This window comes from Falco peregrinus, chromosome 11 (genome assembly GCF_023634155.1).
Source record: "Falco peregrinus isolate bFalPer1 chromosome 11, bFalPer1.pri, whole genome shotgun sequence".
Lineage (NCBI taxonomy): Eukaryota > Metazoa > Chordata > Aves > Falconiformes > Falconidae > Falco > Falco peregrinus.
The window spans coordinates 663,522-690,233 of NC_073731.1; the positions used below are offsets into that span (position 1 = coordinate 663,522).

Genomic DNA, 26,712 nt, shown 5'->3' on the forward strand with positions numbered 1-26,712 from the left:
TGATCACTTGCTACCAAATTCTCCAGGAAAAACCCAGGGCATTTTCAAAGAGCTGATCCTCGGTTCCTTAGGACAGATCATATTACTGTATGACTTTCAAGTAATTTTAATAAAATCTCTTAACTTGGGATATTCACTCAAGCAACATTCCCGTTGCATAATACAATTTTTATCGTTGTTTTATCTACTTAATGCACATCCTATTTATTTTCTGCTTTTTACCTTGTATAGTCATGGACACCTACTGTCATATGATTTCACCCCTCACTGTAAGGTGTAAGTAAGCATATAATGACGAGATTTAAAATAAAATAAAAAAATTTCATTATATGGAAAACTTACTTCAAAAAGAAAGAGAATGGAGTCCAGCTCCTCCCTTTGTGATTTATTCCCTGCAAGACAGAAAACAATATTGTTTGCTATAAGTATACGGTATAAGACAGACAGCAAAATTATGCTGCTGTTTCTCAACTGAAGTCAAAGATGTTGCACTTGGTTTATTTTTCTTCATCTTTATCTAATATCAAAAGAGCAAGATGTTTCCAAACTTCATTGCCTCTCAATAATGAATAAGGGACAACTAGAGCGCCAGATCCACAAAGCATTGTTACTGGGCTCGTCTCCAAGCAAACAGCTATTCCTACCAACATATCTTCAACACAGAGGTTTTTTTCTGTGGATCTCTGACAACGTTTCACCTGAACAGACATGTGCTTAATTGTAGGATGAAGGCCTTCAGTACTTCAAAACCAGATGAGAGGATATGTATATAAATGCACAATACCCAATTTCTGTGCTGAAATGACACTCAGCCATAAAAACGTATCTAGAATTCTTTTCAGTTACTTATGAAATTTCAGAGAGCAGTATTTCACTCATCTCTTCTGATACCAAAAAATTAAAATTATTAATACTAACACTGTACTGCATGAAACTATTAATGCAAATACAGCTAACTGTGGACTATATAATCATTAGATAAGCTCTAATGGAATAATTTTGAGAACAGAATTTAGGGAAAACTGACTCAATTGCTGGCAAAACTCTAAAACTTACCTTTTTGTTTCAAGCTATTTTCCAGTATTACAAAGTTTTCATAGAATATAAAATAAATTTGAGAATAATTGTTCTCAAAAAATTGCTTCAGGTCACTTCCATCCACAATATCTGAAAAGAACAGTTATTACACAGTATTAGAAAGCTGATGATTGTTGTTTTCATGCAAATTTGAGTATTACAGAATGAAACAAATGCAATATAGAACAATTTTAGTGACTTCATTAAATATTCTATACTAAATTGTTATTCCATACTTGCAAGTAAATAGGCCAATCTCCATTTTCACTTAATTTATGAAAGTCTGCAGTGTGACTTAGGTTCATTTTTTTTCCATTAAAAAAAAGAAAAGAGAAAAGGTGGGGTGTGTCTTAGCTATCTAAACAAATGGCTTCTATACCATCAAAACAAGCAGATACTGTTAGGAAACAAGCACAACAGCAAAGATTTCTGTATGCAAATTGCAAATCCAGTTCTTAAATTTATCTGAAAAGCAGATCAATTCAGAAAGCAGCAGATTTCCAATTAATTTTAAAAAATAATGTAAATTCAAGCGTGCATCACTTTCCTAAGCCTTAACTTAGTTTAAAATTTGAAATAAGTTTATTTCTTAAGAAAAATAATAATCTAATTTTCTAAACCTGGTACTTGCAAAACACACTTTAACTTCACCTGTTTCTTCTTTATTGTAACTGATTTGGTCAAGAAAAGTGAGATGATTCCACCCAAAATTAATAGGATAAAGGGCAAGAATTACTGACAACACATCTTCTCATTGAAGTTTCACCTCTCAAGAAACATTTTCATTAATCAAGACAAAGCTGATTACAACAAGACGACCCAATATATCACACAGCTTACAGCAGAAAGAATTACTTTAGACTTAGACAATAGATGGGGGTGTTTTTGCAAAAAAATGGTACCTTTTCCAGTAGTAAGGCTTAGTTTGGTTGCTTGTGCTATGGAAACAATTACTGCATGGAAAGTCTTTTACATAATATTTGTTTCCTACCAACTACTGGTCTTGAATTTGCAAGCTAAGTGCAATTATTCCTCTCTATGAATGCGTTCTGTTAAATACAACTCTAGGAGAAAACAAGGCTTTCATTTACAAGGATTTCATATGAAGGAATGAGGTCATTAAAATCTAAACAAAAAGGAAACTTTCCCTTTAAATTGTGTAAAGAGGAGAAAGGAACTGCCCAATCAAAAAAGTAAATTCTCCTTTTCTATAAATGTGGCATTTCAACAGTGACTCATCTATTATTCTGATGTAGGCATGCATTCTTGGAGCTACATCCTTTTCCTATTGAACTATTTTCTTCCTTCTATCCCTTCACAAGATACATAGGAAAGCAATTTCTAATCTTAAAAGAGGCCAACAACAATACACCCATTTACAACCCTAAGAGCAGATACTCATTCAGAAACTAAGATTTTCTTGCAACTCTGCATGCAAGTTGTCATCCTGATACCATTGCACAATTTAAAAATAATAATAATCCAAAATATTATGAATAAGTCAAACACCCAGTAATTCCATTGATCAGTCAGAGCCAGAGCTTTCTTGGGCATTTCACTACCAATTCCTTATTTTTTGCATACATTAAGTAAACACCATTTCTCTACTCCTCCACGGTGCTCGTGTTCATGATGACAAGCAGTGGAAAGCAGCACTAACCATGAATGCTTCCCCCTGCTCCTCTGGGCACAGGAAAGGTGGCGATGTCTTTGCCAGTTCAACTAACCCCTTGCTGGTAGGAGGACCAGCTAAGCTGGTGACACCAGCTCTTCTTGTGGCCTCTCTCTCTTCCACATCACATCAGACTGCAGGGAACAGGCAGCACTATGGCAAGTCCCACACGCTCCTTCCTTCATTGCTCTCTCAACTTTGGCTCTCGCTACAACCTATCTTCTCTCACCCATTTCACCCAAAAATGATCACCAATGAGACCACAAAAAGAAAGACTGCTTCTCAAAGAGGATTTACTAGAAGTTGGCAGGAAGCCTAAGACAGTAACTTGGATCACTGCTACACATACATTTAACCTGCAGCAGCATAAGGCTCATTCTTCTGTTTTTCAAATGGAAAATATTAGTGAAAGTTTCATGCACTATTTATCATTTAAGACAGTAAGATAAAATACTGACTTTTGGTAAGTCATGTTGCCTGAAGAAGTATTTATAAGCATTCAAGGAAATTAAACAGCAAGGTTGGGACTGAATTGCAGGTAGTAGGTTATATTTTTGTATTTACACATAAATAGCTCTCATTACTACTGTTGAATTCAAAAGTCCAAGTGCTAAAATCTAAGGCAAGTTGGCAAACCTTATCAGCCATCAGCTACATAGTGGCTTTCCAGAAACACGTATAACTACTCCATTCCCCAAACAAGGACAGGTGATCTCCTGTTAAAGACTGCTGTTTAACACTTCACAGCTTTTACAGCAACATACAGGAAATAGCAAGACATTCATGAGAGTATACATGACCTTTCTTCCACATAAAATATGAAACAGTTGGCTCAATAGGTAACTGCAAGTCACCCTGACTTACCTTACTAATGTTAAAAATTTACGGAAATAAACTACTCTGGTACCATTTAATAAGAATCTGCCAAACTCTCATTCTCTTCCTTGTATAAAAAAAAACCTAGAGGGGACAATTATCATGCTCTTAGCACAACAGCTTCCCTTTTATTTTCCTGTTAACTACCAAACGTTATTGCAGTCTAAGTAGTTGGAAATCTTCCCTTTATTTCATGAACTTCCAAAGTCACTTGGCTTTAGTTACTTATACAAAGTCTTCTCAATCCTGAGGGTTGGTTTTTTTTTCATCTCGAGTACTTCAATTGAAGGAGATGAAGAGACAACTTTGCAGTCATACCCTGGTTAATGATAAACTTCTGTTACTAGCCTCACCCCTGAAACTACATAAAATTTTTACTTACCTTCAAAAGAAGGCATGTTGGCATAGAAACATACCCTTACTAAAAAAACCCAAACTTAGAACAATTTCTAAAAAATTTTCATACCTCAAATTTCACACGAAACCTAAGGAACAATAGCTGTTCTAAATTCAGCAAGAATTTGGGAACCATTTACTTTTGAATGTCTCTAAATGAAAATTTCTGCTAAGTTGGTATTTATCTAGCTGTACAGAACTGTGCAAACCAAGACAGTGCCACAGCTAAAAAACTCCACTACTCTCCTTCATTATCTCATTTTTGATTGAGTTATATTAAAAACATGGGTTTTATTAATATATATTTTCTAAAGAAAAAGATTAAGGATTGCACTTGGTAGCCTAACAAATTTCATATTTAACCTAAACTGAAGTCTGTGTGTAGCCATATCTGGTCTTCTCTCAACAGAGAAAAGGATAAAAACAATGAACATAAGCAGCACCCCACATCTGCTAGCAGTAGTACTCCCAACACACATGAAAGCACAAAGTGTTGCCGTTTTCCAGTTCAGGAGTTAAGTAAGAGTTTCTTCAATGACAGGGTTGAAATACATGTAAAGTACTGTTAACTCTGAAGACAGACCAGCTTTTACTCATGCACCCATGAGCAAGGGGCCACAGCACAGGCTCTGAGGGGCACGTTATTAATTCAAAACTCTAAGCACTAAAATCTAAGGCAAGCTGGCAAACACTATCAGCCATGCAACCCAGTCTTTTGAAACACACAATTTAGTCCATCAGTAGGCTCAAAATCAAGTGTGAGCACATACCTAGTCTTAACCCATCCAGCAAACCAAGTTCAGGATCAACACAATCCACAAAGCTGTGAAACAATTTGGGTTTGACAACTGCACCAAATCAGTGCTGCTTCCATAACAAGGTTATCATTTTAAGATTATTCAGTATTAAAAAACCCTGAAAATCCAGCCCCTTAATTCAACTTATTTGTTGTCACCTTCTTGTAGGCAGCTCACAGCATATTCAGTAGCAGCTATGGGTAAGCTCCAATTTTTTCTTATTTTTTAAACGAAACGGGAATGGCCAAGTTAAATCATCACCAGAGACTGTTCACAGGGACCACGTTATTTCCAGCTTTAAACAAAGTTCTCATGCACATCACACTCTGAAATTAGCAAGAACACCACCACCATGAAGAAAAGGCTCATCACCTTCATGAAACAGAAATACTTCAATCCGTTTCACGCATGAGCAAAGACTGACATCACCTAGATTACCGCAGAATCACAGCCGACAGTAGCTGTGGTTCCTATTGGATCATTGTTCACATAGATACTGTGTCATGACAGAGCAATTCTTGAAGCCAGAAGAAAAATGTAAGGGAAATTCAATCTTTCTTTTCAAATACAATTGAAATGTTTAGTTTGACATCCTTGCACAGCTTTATTGTAAGAGATGCTTCAATTAAAAAAAAAAAAAAAGAAAATTACTATTTTTACCCAAGAACAGCCACAGAAACAAAGCTTCAAAAAGCAGAGACACATTTTTATGCTAAAAAAAGTCCCACAAGAAACTACTTCGGGAAGCAATGTAGCAGGCTTCACTTAGGGCCAATCCAGTGTGAAAAAGCCAAACCAGCACTGTTTGTAAGACCGTTATTTTTCAAGTCTATCCTAAAAAAAGACCACACTATTGACAATTCCACAGTTCCTACTGACTTTAGCAAAGTTCTGAATGTTAGTACATCTTTAAAGCAATAAAAAAATAAAGGAAATTTTCTGGTCGTTTAACTAACACCAGTGAACATCCACTTTAAAATAATCTTGTTGTTATGCCGGTTAGTGTTTTGTGTTGTTATGCAGGTAGACTACCCACAGAAGCAGGAACTCGGATCCTAAAGGACTTATTTATTCCTTTCCCTCATCCCTCCCCTATTACATTCTTTTCTCTGACTTTTATCCTGCAGCATCAGTAGGATCTCAGAAGATTAACTGTCCTTTTGTCTACAATTTAATACCTGTGAATTTAAACTAACAGAGGAAGAAAAGATGACACCTCCTAAGGAAACATAAGAACAGGAGCAGTTGTTTCAGGAACATGGGCCACTACGGCCTGAGTGAAACGGGGACAGGGAGTGAAATGACTGGGGTGGAAGGAACACTAAGACACATGCCTTCCTACCCTTGAACAGCACAAGTAGTGCCACATTTGAGGTAAAACAGCGGGGGGGGTGGGGGTGGGGGGGGGTGGGTGGAGAAACATCCAACTATTTTTGAGCATTTATACCAAAGTTTTCCTTAAATACAGTAGAGGTTTTACCATGTGTTGCTTCATTTTCTGTGCTGAATAATACCACAAAACATATACTGGCAACAATATCTATGAAGATACTATCTTCAAAAAGCCACTCTCATATTATCTAAAATGTTTACATTCATGTTCTCTAAAGTGGACATCTCAGGAACGTAACCAGAGCCTGCTTTGATGTAGTCCCTGCAATAAACCACATCCACTAGAAAACAGCCAGCTGTCACATCACAGCACTTCAGCTAATAAGCCACTAATACGCTACCTGGCCCTCTGGCACCGATAACAATTTCCACTTAAAACCAATGTTCAACCATAAGTTCAATCAAAAAATCAGGCCACTATCCCCAAATGTAACAGACACTTGGAAGAAAAGCTACTTCCTGCGAAGTGATGGGTGTATTCCCGCCCCCGCCCCCTTGCCAAGTGGGTAATAAGTACCTTTACACAAAACCACCAGACAACACTACCTTCTGCACCATCTGCTTTGGAACATAAATTGATTTCGTCACACTAATAGGCATATTTTTCCCTTTGTTCCACCCGTCAGGTCTGTCACAGGAGCCTGACAACCTCCTCTGTACTGCACAGTCGCACAAAAACATAACACTCCCGTAAGATGGGTATAACCGAGAGCCATAGCAAGTTCAGGACTTCATCTTTAACTAGTCATGTCTTGGTTTCAGCCATGTCTTTCTGAGAGACCATAAGGGGAACATTAACAAAAAGTTGCTGTATTTCTTATTTCTTCCTGCTTTTTTTAGCGAAGCTAGTGGAAAAGGAAGAAATGTAAGGTCTGAGAGCTCACAGTACATTCTGTTAGAGCAGTATTTCTCAGGGTGGTTTCACAAAACATTCTAAACCTCATCTCATAAACAAAGAATTCCCCAAAACTTTTTACAATGACACTTGATGTTATTTTAACATTGTTTGCACAGCACACGAGTGATAAGACATACACAGTTAAAAGGCATATCATAATGCAGGTAAGGTATCTCCTCCCATCTTTCTATACACATGCCCTTAGGCCCTTAGGTATCTAGATACATAGTACGATTAAAAAAAAAAAACCCCACACACAAAAAATCCCCACCACCAAACAAAAAACCCAAAACAAACCACAAAAACAACCAAACAAAATATTTATACACCTCCAGCACAAGAAATGTACACATCTGGTCCCCAGAGAGAGACTGACACAAAACTGACCACTGACTGCTAACTATTAAAAATTTTTATATGCAGAATAGGAGGAATTTATACCCAGAGCAGTCATATACCCTTTACTCACAGCTAACGCCAAAGCAAAGCTTCAATACTGTTCACGAAACCCACAATGGATGCAGGTGCTGAGGGACTCTAACATGTGAGCCTCTTGTCTCCCACCACCACGCACAAGTGGTCAGAACTGCTCTACTTTTGAGTCCAGGTTATGAAGCTGAAATCTCTATCTATGGATTGGGCATGTTGAACATGCCTATCATTGCTCAAAAGATGAGCAAGTTCTGGCCACTTCTAGAGCATGGCCTAAGACCACTTAGTCCAGCATTTTGTCCACTAATCAATTACCCACAAAAATCTCTTCTTGAGATTAGCTACTTAAATGAAGTAGAACACAGGCAAACAATGTCTTTAAATCTGTGATGATTACCCACACCTGTAAGAAACGCATCCCCCAAAAATCAGCAAGACTCCCATAACAAGCTAAATCATCACAAACTTACTCATTCATCTCCACATTCTCATGAAGTACAGCTTTCTCAAAGGGACCATCCCAAGGGGAGACTAATCACTACTCTTCTCCCTCAGGATCATTCCCACCGTCAACATCACAAAAGTTCCTCGCTTTGTTACAGTACATTCAAAACTTCTTTTGTATATATTGTGCTATCAGTGGAATATCACAGGAAAAAGCTTTTAATCTCAAGCTCAATCTTGAGCACCACCACTGAGCCTGCGCTCCAAACCACAGCGAGGTTCCTTAGTGCAAGCCTTGCAGCGTCGTGCCAGGCTGAGGACTGAAGGGGAGCACTTTTGCTCTGCAAGGCCTGAGCTACCCCCTGGGCAGTGACTCTGGCTCTGTGCACCCCTCACACCACACAGGGCAAGCATGGTGGGGGCTGAAGGAGAACTGCATGAACACCAACTGACCTGCCTCTCCTCAGTGGAAGACATATCAGCCAATTTCTGCTCTCTCAATGAGCTACTAACCTCAGGCCCTCCCCTCCAGCCACTTCTCACAGCTCCTAACGCTGCACCTATGAAGCTCCTAACACAACGCCTTTGAAGCTCCTACATACCTGCCAAACTTGACTGAAATGGTAGATTAGAGTACACAAAAAATACAAATCAGATCCTTTTTTCCTTGTTTCTCAGGAGGACAATCCAAAACAAGATAAACAAATACTAACACTGATTCTCCTGAACTGGGACAGAGCACAAAAGCTCTTAAAAAAGCCTTTTCCTGCTGCAGTTTGCTGAGCAATGGAGCACACAAGGCCACCCAAACCCTTGCAAACCATAGCTCACAGCCAAAATACATTAACTGGTTTCAGTGTTCAGAATAAAAAGACCAGGGTCAAGGCTTCAACTGTAAGGTGACATTACAGAGAGGTACAACCTTGCCACAGACATGGGAAGGGCACCACAAAATACTATTACATGACCTCCTGCAAAGTTTTTTTTAAAAAAAAAAAAAACAACACTGAACTAAAATTAAAAACCCCAAAAATTAACGTTGTTGACAAAAGCAGAGTTTCTACATATTGATCTTTCAAAGAACCCTGTAGGAAACACATCTACGTACTATTTTGTACCCAAATGTACTATTTTGAACCCAAACACCACCACTGCATCACAAATATTTTGGCACTGAGCAACACAAGTTTCCCCAAGCCAGAAGCAGCAAAACACCCAACTGCCTCTAAGAGCTCCTCTAACTTTTCAAAGGACACACACTGCTACCTTTCAACAGCTATAACCAGGAGAGCTTATTACAGAGCTCCCCAGAACTGCAAAAGGAGCTTGAAGAAAACTGAGGAAACGTAAGGCAGAACAAGGTGCCTTCAGCAAGGGTTGCCCCCGAAGAGTTTTAATCACCCAGCGTTACTATTTCTTGAGGACAGCGCTGACCCGGCAACCCAGCCAGCGCTATGGATCGGTCCGGGGCGCGCCAGAGGGCGAGTAGCGAAGCGCGCCCAGCCAGCCGCCCGCGGCACCGCCGGCAACCCTCCCTGAGGGGAAGCGGCGGCTGCCCCCGCGCCCCGGGCCGCTGCCCTGCCCGGGACCGCCTCGGCCGCCAGCACGGCGGGCGGTGGCTGCCGGCGGGCAGACACGGGGCGAGGAGCCCTGAGGGAGAAGCAGGGGGCGGGGGTCCGCGCCCCGCCCCTGCCCCACCCTCTCCCCTCACGGCGCGGCGGGAAACGGGTCCGCACCCCGCCGGCCGCCCCCCACTCACCCAGCAGCGCCCGGAGATGCTTGAGGCGGGTGAGTACGTCCCGCTTGGGGTCCAGTGCCTTCTGGGTGGATTTCCTGACATCGGCGTGGCCCTTCCTGGAGAACATCCCGGCGCGGGGCGGGCGGCGGGGGGCGCCGGCAGCTGAGGGGAACGGGCTCCCTTGGGGGCTGCGGCGGGTGCGGGCCGCGCAGCGGCTGTTGTCCGCGGGAGGGGCTGAGGGCCCGGCGGCCGGGCAGGTGCGGGGAGCGGGCGCCCACAGCCCTGCCCGCTACGGCTGCGCCGCCCGGGGCCAGCGGGGAGGAAGGGAGGGGGGAAGATGGGAGCGTCCCCACCGGGCGACCGAGCTCGTCGCCCGCCGCCTCACGGGTGGGCGTGCCAGCGCGAAACCGGCCGGCCCCGCCGCCAGCTGACCGCCCCCCGCACGGGCTGCGCGCTGCGCAGGCGTGCCGCCGCCGGGCGGGAAGACTACGGCCCCCGGCGTGCCCCGCGGCGGGCGGCTCCGCGCGGGCCGCACCGGGAGTGGGTGGTGCTGCGGCCGGCGGGGCCCGTCGCCCATGGCGTCACGCCGGCGTTGTCCTGACGTCATCTCCCAGGGCGTCCCCGATGAGGCGACCGTGCGGCGGCCCTGTCGGTGCTGCGTAGGGGCGGGAAGAGCCCGAGCCCCGCGGGCACTTCGTCGGCTGCGGGCCCCGCCGGGCTAGGCCGCGGCCCTCCAGCGCCCGGCACGCCCGCCCCAGCGCTGAGGCCGCCCCCGCGCGGTACCCGCTGCGGCCGGTCGGGCCGCCCGGGGTGGCGGTGCTGAGGCCGCGGGGCGTGGCAGGCCCAGCTGGCGGGCCGGGGGCGGCCGGGGCCCGGCGAGGCGCAGTGGCAGCGGGAGAGCGGCGCCGGTGCCGTAGGCAGGGCGGTGTGGACGGGCGCGCTGCTGGGAGTTGGCACCGGGCTACGCTCGGTTGTGTTTAGGGGAAAAGCCCTCGCCTTTGAATAACTGCTTGCCCTGTAGCAACGTAAATAAGCCCTGTCATTACTCCCGTGACACGTCGGGGAGGTAAAAGACTGAGCAGAGTTACAGTTACACAACAAAAGCAGGTTTTGCCCTGGAAATAGAAGGCAGCAGGGTTTCAGCTAAAGACCCTCGGATCATCTTGGTAAAAATCCTGGGTAGAGATGTAAATTTTAATAAGCTCCAAGGCCAGATGAGGCCCTAAAAAAGAGCAATGTGTTTCAGAGAAAGAAATTGCACATAAATGTCTTAGATTTTAAACAAAATTATTTAAAAATTAATTTAAGTCATATATTTATAGGGATTATTTTTCAGCCATGAACCATTGTAGAAAAATGTCACAAGAGCTACTGTTGTTAGGATGACAGAATACATCACTGCTGCGTCTTGCTTCCTCTGAGCCTTTTCAAGGATCATTTTTTTCTGCAAAGGTCTGGAGCCCACAAAGCAACGTGTCAACAAGAGCTAAGTACATCCTGCTAGCGAAGGGACAGTCCCAGTGTCTCCACCCCTGGGATGACCACATGGCAAGTGAGATCAGGGAACTGGTCTGGGTGAAAATCAACCTGGTAAAGTAAACAAACAAGCAGGCAGCAAGAGTTTGTGGTGGAAGGGGGCTGTAGTTGGTGCTCATGGTGCTGCTGGTTGCACAACATGGTTGCAACCATGGCACAGCTTTCACCCCTTTGAAGCATAGTTGGATTCGGGAAGGTGGGGAGCAAAGGCTGGTTGCGTCTCATCGTGCTACCCTGTAGAGCCACCAAACCTTGTGGTATTCCTGCTGCTCTTTAAGAATCCACTTCCTGGAGTCACAGGAAGATGACTAGTGCTGACATGCACAAAACAGTTTGAATGACCTTGGAATCAGGCACAGAGAATTTATTGTCGCCTAATAGTCTATTGTTTTGGCGCCAGTTAAAGGCTTACAGTAATTCGTATTGCATATTCTTCCCATAACACTGTTACACAATGTCTTATTCTAAAGAAGTTATAAATCTTCAGCAATTGTCTAAAAGTGTTGGTCATGTGTTGCGAATTGAGCATCTGCAGCTTCCTGAGAAGAGCAAATGGGGTCATTCCAGCTTTTCCCTGTCATTACCACAAATCAATATATGCAGTTGGCTCAGGAAACATGGCTAAAATCTTGGCTTGTTCTTTTCTTTTTTCTTTTGTTTTTCCTTCCCTTTTATTTTAATTGACTTAGAAAAGCAACAACTTTCAGTTTGTCTCTTCTGGCAATTTCTGATCATTCCATGTTTTTTGTCTTTTCCTGCTTTGCTAAAAAAAAAAAAAAATAGGTCATTGTTATTGCAGATAAAGCAGTTGTTGTCATATAGCTGCTTTAATGTCTTTTCTGATAACTTTTCTGATAACTAGGAAAGCATTTTGGTGCTTAGCACCTAATTGCATAGCTTTAGGCACTCCGTGTTTTGAAGTTTGCCAGAAATTCTTCTTGTTAAAAGCTCCACAGAATATAGATTTCATTACTCGAATCGCAGTGCTCTGTGAGGGCAGTCCTTTCTCTCCCTATTAGGTTCTGGAAGATGTGGTCACGTGAAGAGCTGAGTGAGTCAGTATCGTTTAACACTAGGATAATTACAGTGGTTTGGTTTGTTGGTTTTTTTACTTTTGTGCTTTAATCACAGAATTAAGGTTATTTGAACTCAGTTCTTGTGCATTGGTGAGCTGCAGAGTTGAGAGAGTGCCCCTGATGCTGTAGGCAGGTAGCAGGCAGTTAATGCGCCATGGGACAGGACATTCATACCTGGAGCTTGTAGGGTTGACACTGATGAGTGAATGTGTTGTGATATCCAACTGCAAGCAACCAGAGGAGGTTTGAACACCACCACCTTTGTTTCCAGCAGTGTTGGAAAGCCTAGTGCAGGGCACATGGACCAAATTCAACTCTGCTGCCATTACAGTTAAAGTGTTACCATGTTTTCTGCTTAAGTGAGGACTTAATCTGATCTCTGTATCACTAGTGGCTCATCTGAATAAGAAATAAGCAGGCTGATAAAGGGACACACACTGACATATTAGAGTGGATTTCTTTGAGAAGGGGTTTTGGCCTCTTGGTTGCAATGAAGAAAACTTCAAAGCTCCGAGAAATTAAGATACTTCCATACAGGCTGTGATGAGAGACTGCTTCTCAAAAGTTTCTTGTCCTAGTTTTCAGAGGGCATATATTACTTGGAAATACACAGTTTCATAAAAGCTTTTAAAAATTGAAGTTATCCTAAAGATTTTTGACAATTTTCCTGGTTGTTTTTGATATGTCTTTGCATTAGCTGCATCATAGCAGTAAAAAACTGGTAAATTGTGGATGTTATAACTTGCATTTTCTTCTGCATGTCATGTGTCATATGAGACAATATTTTGTTCTGCTTGTAAATGCGTTACTGTACGCTAGCTAATCTTCATGGTGTACAATTCCTTTGTCTTTTATTAAGAACAAGCAAGCAAGCAGTACAGCAGCGAGGTGCAAACCTATTTAACTGTTTCTCCTCTGAGTATATTAGGTAAGCAAATACAGATCTTTAACCTATTAGTTAAAGCATCATAAAATACAACTTTTCAAATTAATCATTTATGAGTTGATGTAACATAATGCAAACCAGAAATCCCAGTAAACGTGCAGCAATGATTTCAGCCTGTGTAGGGGAACTGCTTGTAAAATCCTATGACTTAACATTTTCTAACAATATAACAGTTGCAATTTCCCAGAAAGTCAGATGATGGATTTGCAGAAGTTGATGCTTAAGGTAGAAGAATTTCCTGGAAGAGATTTGGTCATTCAGCTTTCAGGATCTGAAGTAAAAATCTATATAAAGCAGCCATGCAAGCGGACAAAGCAGTCATCAGTTATCACAGAACTGAACTTTAAAAGGTCACAGCACAATGTGATGTCCTAAGTGAGCTGAACGTAACATACAGACATAAGCACGGCAGTGGTGCAAATGGATTCGGTATTCATTTAGGTAAATCACTCCCTTGTGCAGGAATCAGCCTTTTAGCTGTGTGTTTGTTCGGGCAATGCAGTGGGCAGACCCTCACCCATGCTGGCCTCAGCAGAGGAAGACCAGTGTTGCATCAGTATAGGCAAGATCTCTGAGAAGTCGTAGCACAGCCAAGACCCCACAGACAAAGGAGAAAATTATGACCTTGAAAATAACGTCACTGCAGTGTCTGCCCTGAGGAGGAGAGCCTGCCTACCAGTCACAGCCTCTCTGCTGTACATGGCCTTGTTGCTGTAGAGAGCTACTAGAGGAGTTACTATTTCAGCCACTCATTGCATATAAGCGATACAAGTAAGGGGCAGCACATTTCCAGTCTAGAATAGCTGAAATAATTACTATGCATTTACACTACAGCAGGCAGGCATGCTATCCCTGAATTGGTGTGACTCATGCGTTTTGTTCCTCCCCTCTTGGAAGCAGCATGGGACTTCCAGAGAGTAAGGGGGTCACACCAGCAGTGACAGCCTCGCAGCGGGCATTGCCCCTGCATCTCCTTGCAGCTGGTCCCTGCCACTTATGCTCAGTGTCTGCCTTTGCCACCTCTGGGACACTGTGAGGGGTAGGTGGGGCAGGGGAGCAGAACCGAAGTGCACAGTATTGGTCTTTGGTCACGTTTTCTGCCCTCACTTCTGGGCTGCCAGCTGCCTGGGCGTGGGCTTTTGGCTAATGGGTGCCCACAAAGCAGCAGCAGGACATGTCCCCAGCACGTTTTCTGCTGGAGTGAGTCACTGGGACACAGATCATGTGAAGGGGAGGACACTGAGCAGTGCTCTCCCCGGAGAGCTTTGCCTTGGAAAGGAAGAGGCTTCCCGAAATTCTCCGAGACACAAAAGCTGCAGGTCTACTGCTGTGCCCTCCAAGGAGGGATGTTTTCCCACACCCTGTGCATCTGCTTGCTTGCACTGCTTCCTGATGTCAGGCCTGCGCAAGGCCTGAGCACCATCCAAAGGACAGACGAAAAGCTCAGCAAGGTCTCAAGCCCGAACAGAGCCAGGTGCCTGCACAGGGACACCCCTCCTGCCCTGGGGCTGTCTGTTTGCTGCGCGTGGAGAGTAACCTCATGAGAGATCAGGGCTATGCCACCTCCAATCCTTTTAGAGACCAGAGCAGAGCAGCAGGTGCTGACCCAGTGCTGGCTCCTGTAAGCCACAACCCATCGGTCCCTGTGCCTTACGCACTCACTTTTCCATGGATGACTGACCCAAGACGTGAAGGTACAAGCACACATCCCACGTTGTCCTCACTCAATTTCTGAATTTATTTCTGATGCATTGTGGGAGAGCATAGCAGTCCTGAGGAGTAACGGCTAGCTATGGGTCTCAGGGGTTTTCTTATCACCGTCTTGAAGACATGCTTACCTCCTAAATTTCACATCAGAAAGATGACACAAATCACATGTCGATGGTCAGAGAGCAGTGACTTACCATTAGCGTACAACAAAATGTGTCAAACAGTCAAAAGTAATAGGATGTGCCTCATTTGCTTTACTCTTTTCACTTCAGTGGGCCAGGAGAAGCAGGAATTGCGCTGTGTTTCTGTGCTCCTAAGGCACTAAGCTCCTTAGTCACAGAGGGCTGGAATCGCTGTCCTGTTTTTGTACCCGCCATAAGCAAGGGTGGGCAGTGGTAAGAAATTCTACCTCTTGCTGCGGAGTTTGTGGAAAGGTGAAACCTGCCGCTGCAGCTGTAAATACAGCCACCTGAATTTCACTGGACTTGATGAACAGGCAAGGTTACTTTTCCTTGAGTCTGAAATTTTAATGACAGAGATTAAGTTACAAAACTTCTGCTTACTTGTGTAAATATAACACTTTATAATGAGCCTGAAAAAAAGGGTAGGGAAAAAGTAAATAAGAGAGACTTGCCTCTTAAATAACGTACAGGTGAGATAATAACTTCCTTTGCATAGGATGCTGGCACTGATTATTTGTCCTTCAAACGAAATGCTTCAAATTGTACTTAGTTATTTTTTGTGTCCTGTTGCATATCCTTGGTCTGATACATCCATTAAGGCACACTAGCTTCTTATTCCTGCATTCAAGTCAACTCACTTGATGGTTTCTGACTCGGGTACAGTGTGCAGTTTGCTTGACGGAGCTTTGGTACTGTGTCAGCGTGCTGCATGTAGAAATGGAACTCTGCACTTGATATGACTAAGTGTGTGTAAAAGACTTGTAGCTGGCTCTGAGTTTGATGGGTTTATTTTCCTAACAGTGGTCCTATAGGATGTGGAGGCATGGATCCCTGCACCTACAAGGTACTGCTTTAGACTCAAAGCCGTATGGTTAGCACTTGATTTCTAATATACATCTGACTTTTCCAAAGTCTAGATCCTGCAGACTGCTTTCCATGGATCAACTTCTGCAAAGGTTCGGCATTTCGCTGAGTTTATGAAAGCAAAGGTGCCTCATCCATTTGCACTCACTGAGGATCTCCCCCAGTGACTCGTTGGCAGCCCAAGGGTTTCTTGCCATCCCTTTGCCTGTTGCAGATGAATTAATGACTGACACAGACTCTGAAGTGTTGGAGGAGCTGGCAGTGCAAAGGAATCAGGAGAATGTGACCAGTGCCCATCTTATCTGGCAGGTAAAGAAAAGCAGTTCAAAGGTGCACAGTGTCTGCAGGGGATGTCTCCTGAAGAAGCGTGCTGACTCTCAGATAAACACGGTTCCCAGAAAACAGTTAATTATTTCGCATGAGTTACTTATTTAATACTTACTTCACAGGAGTTGAGTATTGACTTTAGGCAAAGCAGATGGGACTCCTTGGCAGCAGCGTTTTGGCCAGTTCCTTTGGGGACAGGCTATAACAGTACATGAAGATCTTCAATCATGGGATCAGCACAAGATGTCTGCTATATCTGGTCATTTGCAAAAGATACAAAAATACAGTGGACGAATCAAATGCCAGATACTTGTTTCTGAGCATAATCAATGTCTGAGCATAAAGTTGTGAAATTTTCCCATCCAGCCATAGCTATAGCATCAGATGTGAGCCTCTGCACGTGGTGAGCAAGACACAAGGCTTGCAGACTGGCATGGCAGGGTGAAGGTCGATATCCCTTTGGAGGGATGGCAGGATCTGGCCCAGGCTCTCTTTTGAGCACAACTTCCAGGAGGCTGCAGGATGGCAAACACTGGGTGATAGCACAGAAATGAACTACGCTGAAATAAACCACACTTCAAGCTGGGAACAGGAGTGTCCCTAAGCAGAGCAGTGGTTAGGGACTGTGTTTTCAGAAGTTCCTAATCCTGGAAATCTGGCAGTAAAAGGGCACGGGCCTTCTGGGTGCTGGGCTATTTAGGAAAAATCTGTTGGAAAATTTCTAACCATTGCAGCATATGAGGCTTTAAAATGTCATTCATACAGTAAAAATGATAGACAGGAAAAAACCACTGTCAAAAAAATACATCAGATTTCCATCTGCCAGAATTTCAAACTGTATGAGGGAAAGAGAAGAATTTATGTCTACGAGTGGAAAAAAAACCAAAATAGAAGGCACATGGATTGCATGTCCCTTGGTGCCTTCCGAAAGGAAATAGCACAGAGAATGAGGAAATTTCATGGAGTAAAAATACCAGCCCACTAAGGAGAGATCAAACTACGCTCACAAAAGCTTGCACTGCATGGAGAGGTTTATGGCAAGTTGTGAAAGCCCATAACCTACTGCCCTGGCCAAGATCTTTCCATGAGGTGTTACAGCTCAACTGGAAGCTGGACTAAGAAAGCAGAGATGGCTTATACAATAAAAGCAGGAAAATCACTACTCTGCCTCCCTGCTCTGTGTGTCGTGGTACAGAGATAAAGTGCTGCTTGTCTCAACTGCACTAAATCTGAGATAAGTATTGTTTACTTCACCCATCTCCAAGAGGAAAGGTCACTTGTAGTCTCAGTAGAGCTCCGTAATTTCCTCCTGGCAGCGTTCACCTCTGCTCATCCGGCATCAGGAGGATCTGGGAGCCCCCGCTTCCCTCCTTTGGCCGCCTAGCCATATCCTGACTTTTGGGGACACCTGTTAACCCTCTCACTGCCTGTCTTTGCCCCTGTCTTCCCTGGAGCTGACTGAAGAAATAGGCAGGGTACGTCAGTGATACGGTCTTAAATAGCAGTGAGATGCAGGCAGTCAGACTTACAGAAATACTTCTGGTCCTAAGAAATAACGCACAGAGGGTGAGAAGTAAAGGTCATTTTTTAGTATAAGTTACAGATGAAGCATTCTCCCATATGAAATGAGTCATCTTTTTGCTCTTGTCCTCTGCTCAGCTTGCTTGTTTTGGTTTGTGTATTGCCATATATTGAACCTAAGCTCTCCTTTTATGACTCAACAATATATTCATATTGTGTTTTTTCTCTCACCTTGTGTTTGCTCTTTGTCACTCTAAGGCAATTCCAATAAATGAGGAAGGAAACGGCTGACTGGGATCGCCCTTAAGACGAGCTTTGTTAACATCAAGAATGACCACGCAGATTGTCTTAACCCTGAGTGCAATTTATACCGACAAACCAGACTTTATCTAATGGCTGCGTAATGTGTTATATTCTCCTTCTGAAAGTAAGATCTCAAATTCTCTTGTAGATAAGGAAGAGAACAAAAAAACCTTCAAAATAAAAGAGAAACACACAAAGCAACCGCTGGCCACTGATGTTACACAGGTTCTTCCTTCTTTTCTTCTTTTGCAAATAAATGACTGCAGAAAGCAGTGCAGTAATTATAGCCTTCAGAAATGGCTTAGGTTTTCCTCCATGGACAAGCATGACAAAAAATAATAAAAAATAATTTTTACCAACACAGCTGGTGTTCAGATGAAATTATGTGGTTAGCTTTGAAACGATATTAAAAGAGAAATTTTAATTAACCTGTACCACTGGGTCAGAAGATAATATCTGATGCATATAACAGGCATACAGACAAAATACAATAAAATAATTATTTGCAATTAGATATATGCATTACAGATGATGTTGTAATTAAAATGTACTTAATGTCACAGGAGGTCCTTTATTATCAAGATAATTTGTAGAAGGACTGTGGAAACAATGTGATGATTATCCATCTTTCTGGAAAATAAATCTTAAAATTCACTAAGGGCCCAAAGCATTTCTGGGTTTGGAGCAGGTACTGGTACAGTCCAGCAGCCGAACGCCTTTTCTCCTGTGCCAAGTCCATTTGTTACTAGAGTGTGCGTAGGTCGCTCATTTCTTCATGCACATCTCTTCCACGGTCCCCTCACAGGCAACAGCCAGCCAGTGACATCCCAGTAATGCTGTGTGGCTGGGAGCCGGATGCACCTCCAGATGTGAGTGAATTTCTGTGCAGGTCAGAGAGAGGGAGAGATGCCACCGGGCACTGTGCTGGGAAGATAAATCTCTTTTTTCTTTCATTATTTGCTTGTTAGCTGCAGCAAAACTGAGTGATTAAATTAACTGGGGCTGGTTCTTGTCTCTACCGTGGCTCTTCCAAGGCACTCAGGCCACGAACAGGGACCAAAACCAAGAAAAATTACATTTATACTTGCTTGAAGGGCTCCTCTTCACTTTTACATCTCTTGAAAAACTAGCAGAGTGAGGGTCAGATAAGCACAGCCTAGTAAATCCGGGGCGATTACTCAGGAGCAAGGCACAGCTCAACCTCCAAGAGCTGCTTGTACGTTCAGAGAGGCTGATTACAGCCATAGGAACGTAAATGTAGTCATTTGCGATAGACCCAGTGAAAGATGTGGTAAATCCTCTAGGAGTGGCAGCCTGGCATGAGCTCTGATGGAGAGCATGGGTGCTGCTGCTACGCTGTTAAATAACCTCTCAGCCTGTGTATTTCGCTGTCTGAGAAGAATACTGTCCATATGTCTCTAACTAGCGAGGGATGATGGCTTCTTGGTGTCATCTAGTTGCCAGTTTTCAATAAGGGAGAATCTCATTTTACCCAGGTGATACCAAAACATTAATTCCAAGATGCTGTAAAGATTTCATTCTGCCACCTTGCGCACTGTTGCCGTCAAATACTCATTTTAATGAGTCAAGCCAAGGCTTGGAGGCTTTATAGGGCCCCATACTGCCAGGCTGCAGGGAACTCGCTCTCCACCAGTGCAGCCTCTGCTCTCCCCCAGCAGCCAGCATGGCCCTGGGTATTGGCTGCTCCGGCTGGCAGGCTGACCCTCTCCTGAAGAGGTTTCATCTTTGAGAGGAGCAGGGTGCCCCGGTGATGCCAAGCATCTCACCCATCGCTTTAGGAATAGCCTATGCCTCAGCTTTTGCTGGCCGCTGGTCCTTGTGCCTTGCATTAAACAACCCCAAGGTGCCAAGGTCGGTTCCCAGCACCAGATACTCACTCTGGGGCCTGACCTTATTTTGGTGCTAATGAAAGTTTTGCCAAACCTCTCCATCTGATTTAACATTTCCCTGTTCAGAGCCACCGGGCTGTAATTGTGGGGTTTGTTTTGCTGTTTCTCAGGCAGCCTCATTGCCACTTTTTGGATTTGTGCCACCACACTTGTAAAATTCCTCTTGAAGTCAATGGAGATTTTGCTTGAGTAAAGAAAGAAGAACCCAGCCTCATTACAGGGTACATGTTACTCTAGTGACGCGTCTTTCTGGGAAGGGTAGAGTAGCAGTCAACCGTGGTGAAGTTAATGTTTCTTTATGGAAATACTTACTTCTTTAAATCATAAATAATAAGTAAAATTGCTGCAAAATGTATTAAACTGAAGGAATGGCTCAAGGGGAAAACAACCCCCCTAGTATATCATCAGCTGGTTCTTTTTCTCCCCTAAGCTTCTCAGCTTCCCCGTTTTCAACAGAACAAAGAGAATGTGCCAAAGCTGCTTTGGGATTTCAATGAAAAGTAATGAGAATTCATTGCTAATTAGGGCTCCAATTAAAAAAAATGATCTTTGCAGGGACACTGTTAATGAACTTGTAAATTGCAGCTGCAGACTTGCATCCCTATAAACATTCCCCTTGTTTGGTTCCATTTGTGTATGCAGAAGCAGTGAGCAAAGGCTGCTGGCGTGTGTGCAGGGATGGCAGTCATCTCTTGGCTCCTGCACAGCAATCCCTGCCCATGCTAGCCACGCAGTCTGCACTTTGGGAACACAAGTGGCATCTTGGTGCTTATGGCATGTATTGCACAAGTGGGTGCAAACAGGCAGCACTGTTGCTGGCCACTTTCCCCATATGCACAGAGGTCCCTGCCCACCGCCTGGCTCGGGACAGAGCTTGCTGCAGCTGCTGCAGTCAGCACAGATAACTCTTCTTCCTCCAGAGTGGGGAAATCACCCCGTGTTTGCGGAGACCCTCGCACTTGTCTCCGCTGGAATGTCCCACCCTGCCCCAGACCCATTTGCTCACTCAGGGCAGTCATTCTCTGGCCAACAGGGACAGTAAGCTGAGTCGAAATGGAGAGAAGCGAGTGCTGAGGAGCAGGGAGGATGAAAAGGGGGATGTCGGATATGGAACAAGGTACCGTTGCAAGCTGGGGCTGGCTGGGGTCTGTCCTTGCCTGCCATGGTGTACGCTGGGAGGTTTGTCCTTCCCGCCAGTGCCTCGCCATCCTCGCCAGTGCAGCCTGCATGGTCCTGTCTCCCCAAGGGCTGGGCTGGTGATGGCCTCTCAGGGCCCACAGCTGTCTACGGCACTTTGCAAGTGGGAAGTGGCAACGGTTAATACGGGGAATGCTGAGAGCTAAGCTGAAACTTTAAATGAAGATGGCATTCATCTCACAAAAAAATTGGCATTGTGAAAAAGAAGAATGGTAATTCACTATGTATTTTTGATCAGTCTTAATCTAATTAGAAACCTCTTTATTTATTCATGTAGTACACTGTCAAGAGCAGTAGACAATCACAGGTACTTCAGGGTAAGTGTTGATGTGTGACTGCGTCTTTGCTCATGACAGCAAACAGTCAAGTCATGTAAAACTGCACATTTATATGCTCTAAGCAATGTTTTCACTAGGGTAAATGGCTACCACAACCTTCCTCCACAGTACTTGGTGGTTTCTGACAGGAGTGGGCTGTGTGTGGTGTGCCTCAGCTCCCAGGTCAGGGAAGGGGCAGCCTGCATGGAAATAAAGGAGAATGTAAATGTGCTGGGGGAAAATCACATTCTTTTTGTCCAGCTGCTGATGCAGGTACAAAGCAGACAGAGCCAAACTCAGCCATGGTGTAAGTCCACCAGCTATGACAACAGCTGCACATGTCCAGCTGCATGCATGCAGGGGTGTTTCGCACAGGGGAGCGGGTACCTAGGCAGGCTGATGCAGCTGCCACAAAGCCCGGCTTCTGCGATCGTTCACTTGCCAGCATTTGCCAAGAGGCACATCCCCATGGTGTTTTGTGCCAAGACCCCATTTTCCCCTTCCCATCGCAGGAGGGCTTTTTCTCCCTGCAAGAATGGTGTGAAGGCATCGGAGGACAATTAGTAGGGGTCTGAAACACCTCTGAAACCTGATCAGAAGTTGGAGATGGCAAAACATGGATAAAATGCATGCTAATTGTACCCATTTTCCTATGAGCTAACAAGGAAAACAGAAACCCACATGGTGGTTGATGTTGCCAGGCAGCGCTGGAGATCACCTAGTCCGACTCCTGCTCAAGCAGGATCACCCAGAGCAGGTTGCTCAGGACTGTGCTCAGTTGGGGTTTGAGTATGTCCAAGGCTGGAAACTGCACAGCCTCTCCAGACAACCTGGGCCAGTGTTTGACTACCAGAAAAAAGGGGGTTTGTAAGCTTAACTGGAGTTTCCTCAATTTCAGTTTGTCTGTTTTCCTCTTCCCCAGGGTTTGAAGAAAAAGTTTTGGTGATGAAAGTAAGGGTAACGGGGATATCCCAGGCTCTTGGGTGAGAGCCTCTCCCAAAATCAAAAGGCAGCTAGAGGAACAAATAGTGCATGAGACATGACGGGTCATTATTCTGCTCCTGTTGCCATCAACAAGCTCTTGTGCTCCAGAAAAGCTAGGTCTGCCCTGGGGGCTGCAGTTGAAGAGGGGTGCAGAGGGCAAAAGAGGGGGCTGGCAAGGGGCAGAGGTGTTCGGGAGCGGGCTGGGAAACGCAGCCCCTGCAAGAAGTGGGGTTTAGGTTGGCTGAGGCAGGACAAGAAGCCATCTGCTCCTGTACTGGTCTGTCCTACCTGGAGGTCTGTGGGTGCAGATGTGTGTAGACCTGCTGCAGTTATTAGGGGGGAATGGTTGTCTCCTGCTCTCAACATGCTCAGGTTCTGGATGTGCTGGGGGCTAAGGGTCTAAGGGCTCTGTGGTGCCAAACTCCTACACACTCTGCTCCCTGATAGAGCCCCAGGCTTAGACCCTGGGGTTGCCGTATAGCCCTGGGCATGCATGGAGGGTCCTTAGGGATGCACTGGACCCAGCCAGGAGTCCTGTGCGAAGCCAAGACACAGCCCTGATGGGATGCAGCTCTTCAGGGGGGCTCCTGCGCTCCACTCCTTTCCCGAAGTACGCTGTTGCAGCCCACCTGCAGCCAGCTGGTTCATTCAGTCACATAGCCTGCCTGCACCGAAGTTTTTTTTTGGGAGGGGTTCTCATTTCAGTCTAGGGCTCCATGTCTCTGGTACTAATTCACACCCCACCTCACCAACGCACCACATATAGAACAGTAGGGATGAAGTGCAACATAAATACCAGGAGCTTAAGGAGGGAAGTGAAACATTTCATCTTTTTCTGGAGCTTAGTATTAAGTTTTTCTATTTCACCCAGATGCATAGATTTTATTTCTGGTAGCGTGTCACAGCTGATAAAATACATAATGGAGCTATTCAGGGGCATCTCTGAACATGCACTTTTCCCACATATAAAAATGTACCTGAAATTTTGAAGGATGGAATACTCATTTGCCAATTTAAAAAGAAAATGGAGAGAACAAAAGAAAGAGGCTCGTAGAGTTCTAAGTCTTCATAGAAAACCGATGGAAAAGCACACGTACATTTAGAATGATATTGACATTTCTGAAATAAGAGATACAGAGTTTTATCTAAATTATACCAAGGCCCTTCAAGATAATGTGCTGTGTAATAGCTACAGGTTTAGACACTATTTCATTTTCAATTTTCTAGACAAAAAACATGATTCTTATCCACAATTTCAGTTCAGTGTTGGACAAATTATTAGCACATACTTCCCAGCTACACCTAATACAGGGAAAGGACTGTATTTCCATCTTCTTCTCCACCAGCTTTGCCAGTGTTTTGTTTGCGTGGGGAGGAGGCAGAGGTTTGCAAAGCCCAGAGTGAAAAGGGATCCAGGAGCACTGCAGGCACTAATAAGCCTGTATTACCCTGACAAGCTCCTTATAAGCCCAGGGCCAGGCCTTCCCTGGTTTAGGCTGTGTTGGGAGTGTCTCTGTGCTTAGTACTACTGCTGCCTTGTTTGGCTGTTTTGCTGCTTCTCCTGGCTGGACCTGGGACCTGTGCTGCAGGTAGTTCCTCTCTTGGTCCTTGGGCTGTGCTTGCTGCCCTGGACATGGTTCACACCTTGGCTGGACTCTGGCACTGCTTTGGGGAGGGTGGGTGCCCCCTGCTTCCCTTCCTCATTGTACGTGCATTCACTGTGTACTTGCAAACAGTTTGCACCTTGCTCAGTGCTGCTGCCAACTCTGCTGGGGTGGGGGTACCTTGCTTATACCTCAGGCTTCGTGTGAGCCATGTATCCCTCCTGGTGTGTGCTTCTTGGGAGGAAGAACACCCCCAGACCTGCTGAAGGCGGTAATAACCCTCTGTAATTTGCTTGCAGAGCATACACAGGTGGGCTTTGGTGCTCTGAGCGGTCATAAGGCAACACACAGAGCACCAGAGAACTCTAGACTAACTGAAGGAGGCTCTCAAGAGCTCCTCAGGAGCCTCTTGTAGGAGTTGTTTTGGTGTTTAAAAGTGGGTCCTGAATGTGTGTGTTTGTACCCCTTGTGTGCGTTGTTCCCATCTGTAGTGCTGGTTGTGAGTGCCTGTGTGTGGCGTGTGCTGACAGGTCTGGGCTCGTGTTGCAGAGGTGTTTGCCTTGTCTTCTGGCAGCTGAAAAGGTATAAATCCTTTTGACACCCACTTGGCATCAGTGATGATGCCATGCTGGCATAGCCTTGCCTTTACCTGGAAGCAAAGTACCATGAGCTCTGGAGAACCTCACTGGTATCTGCAGTGTGGTGAGGCTCGGTGAGAGGTCTCTGCAATGCTACACCAGCCTGTGGTTTCTGGCTCTGGGCTGCGGGTGTAAGATGTAAAATAATTACCTGTCTTGAGGGAGCTTGCTCCTTTCCTGGGTGTAACAGAATGAATCAGTATTTTCTAGTGCAGGACACCATTGGAGGAGCAATGAGATAGCCTGACACCCCCCTTCCTTGGAGTCCCTTGGCCTGATGCTCATTTCTACCACTATTTGACCAATACTCTAGAAAACTGTAGCGTTATGGGAAAGTTACTTCCTAATTCCGCGTGCTGGGACACATCTGTAGGTGTTCTTCATGCTAGTGATGCTGAAAAAAGAAACCTGAAGCCCTGAAGAAATCAGAAAGTCTGCTCAATTCTCATGCAATGAGCAAGCTACCCTAACAGAGTTTGCAAGGTTCAGCAAGTAGGTTAGGTGGCAGGTGCCACCTGCTCATCTGAAAGGCCTTATTTCCACCCTCATCTGGTGAAACGGTTAAAGCATCCCGGCTGTGATGGGATGGTGAGCCTGCTCCCTCTACAGGGAGCTTCCACTTCATCGGCGTTGATTTATCTTCATTGTGGAGGTAGAAAAATTCCGTTCTCCTAAGAAGTCTCTTCCAAGATGCCAATGAACAAAATCTGGAAAGATGTTATATTTTGCATGTGTATGTACAAGTATGTAGTCCTCAACAAAACGTTAGTGTGGTTGTGGGGATGGAGGTAGTGCCCCAGCCCCCTCAACAGCTGGGCATCTGCTGAGTGGGAGGAGGAGGCTTCAGCCTACCTTGTAGTTAGCAGGGAAGGGAGGGTTTTCATGAAAACCATAAAGCCACAAAATACAAATTAAACCCTGCTAGGAAATTAAAATTCAAGGAACATAAATAGTTTCCTTGGTAAGCCAAGAATAATGCTGGCAGCACTCAAACTGGTCGCTAAGAGAGTGGGCACATTTATCACCACCTTAACAAATATGCATTAAAGGTAATAAAATTATACTCTTCAAACTACACAGTTTCCCAGTGTCAAAAGGATTTCTTTCTTTGTAAACAGCGTAAGGGAACTGAGGGTCAGTAAAGCCTTGGTATGCATCTTAGAGGCAATCTGTCCATGGTCAAAATACATCTGTTTATTTCTGTTGGTCACTGGGAAGGTTATTCCCCTCTAAATATGCAGGGGATTTTTCTTAGTGAGGTTTAAATGGGCGTGTGTGCTTTGATAATGGCAGCATGTGATCAGATGAGGGAACAGCTAATTGCTGGGCCAGCAGGCAGTGCAAATAAAATGACTTTCATTAATCTGTGCCTTTACGTTAAGCGTGTGGGTCCTGATACAGCTTCCCCTGAGATGGAGGCAGAGCTGTGGTTTCAAGGCAAAGTGCCTGCTGGAGGAGACTGAGAAAGAAATGGGAATTGCTGTATTTTTGGCCCCAGTCTAAAATGATTTACAGTATGACCTTTGGCTTAATGATACTTGTGTTCATCAAACGTTAAGATCTATGGGTGGACAGGTGCTATATGAGTCTTAAACAGTGATGGAAAATGCTTTTGCCACAAGTGATGGCAGCTTGCCCCAAATCAGTTTTTTGTTCATCTTCTTGGGCTAACATAAAAGTTGTGTCATAAGAAGCCAGGGCATAACAGAAGTGCTTCTGCAGTTAAAGTTACTGACTAAATTAAGTAAGGTGATATTTTGGGAGCAGGTATTCCTTTCAATAAGCATGACAGGGCAGAGATCCCTAACACCTCCCTTGTAGCTGCACTGCATGGTCCAGCTGTCATCACGAAAGGACGTTAAATGTGTAGGTCCT

At 44.7% G+C, this 26,712-nt stretch overlaps 1 protein-coding gene and 1 long non-coding RNA gene across 6 annotated transcripts in view; one reads left to right on the top strand and one right to left on the bottom strand.

The window, feature by feature from the left end:
• Positions 1 to 10,132, bottom strand: part of RALGAPA2 (Ral GTPase activating protein catalytic subunit alpha 2) — a 136,206-nt gene extending 126,074 nt beyond the window's left edge. For 3 of the 4 annotated variants that reach the window (XM_055816543.1, XM_055816546.1, XM_055816545.1), the window contains exons 1-3: positions 9,744 to 10,132; positions 1,057 to 1,167; positions 343 to 392 (exon numbers count right to left, since the gene is read on the bottom strand). In XM_055816543.1, the coding sequence (XP_055672518.1) occupies positions 343 to 392; positions 1,057 to 1,167; positions 9,744 to 9,849 (267 nt within the window). In that variant the 5' untranslated portion in view covers positions 9,850 to 10,132. The remainder of the gene's footprint in view (positions 1 to 342; positions 393 to 1,056; positions 1,168 to 9,743) is intronic. The other variant, XM_055816544.1, reaches the window with a different exon arrangement.
• The window catches only part of LOC114011480 (uncharacterized), a 90,932-nt gene continuing 73,867 nt past the window's right edge, over positions 9,648 to 26,712 (top strand). For both annotated transcript variants that reach the window (XR_008749265.1, XR_008749266.1), the window contains exon 1: positions 9,648 to 9,772. This is a non-coding gene — a long non-coding RNA (uncharacterized LOC114011480). The remainder of the gene's footprint in view (positions 9,773 to 26,712) is intronic.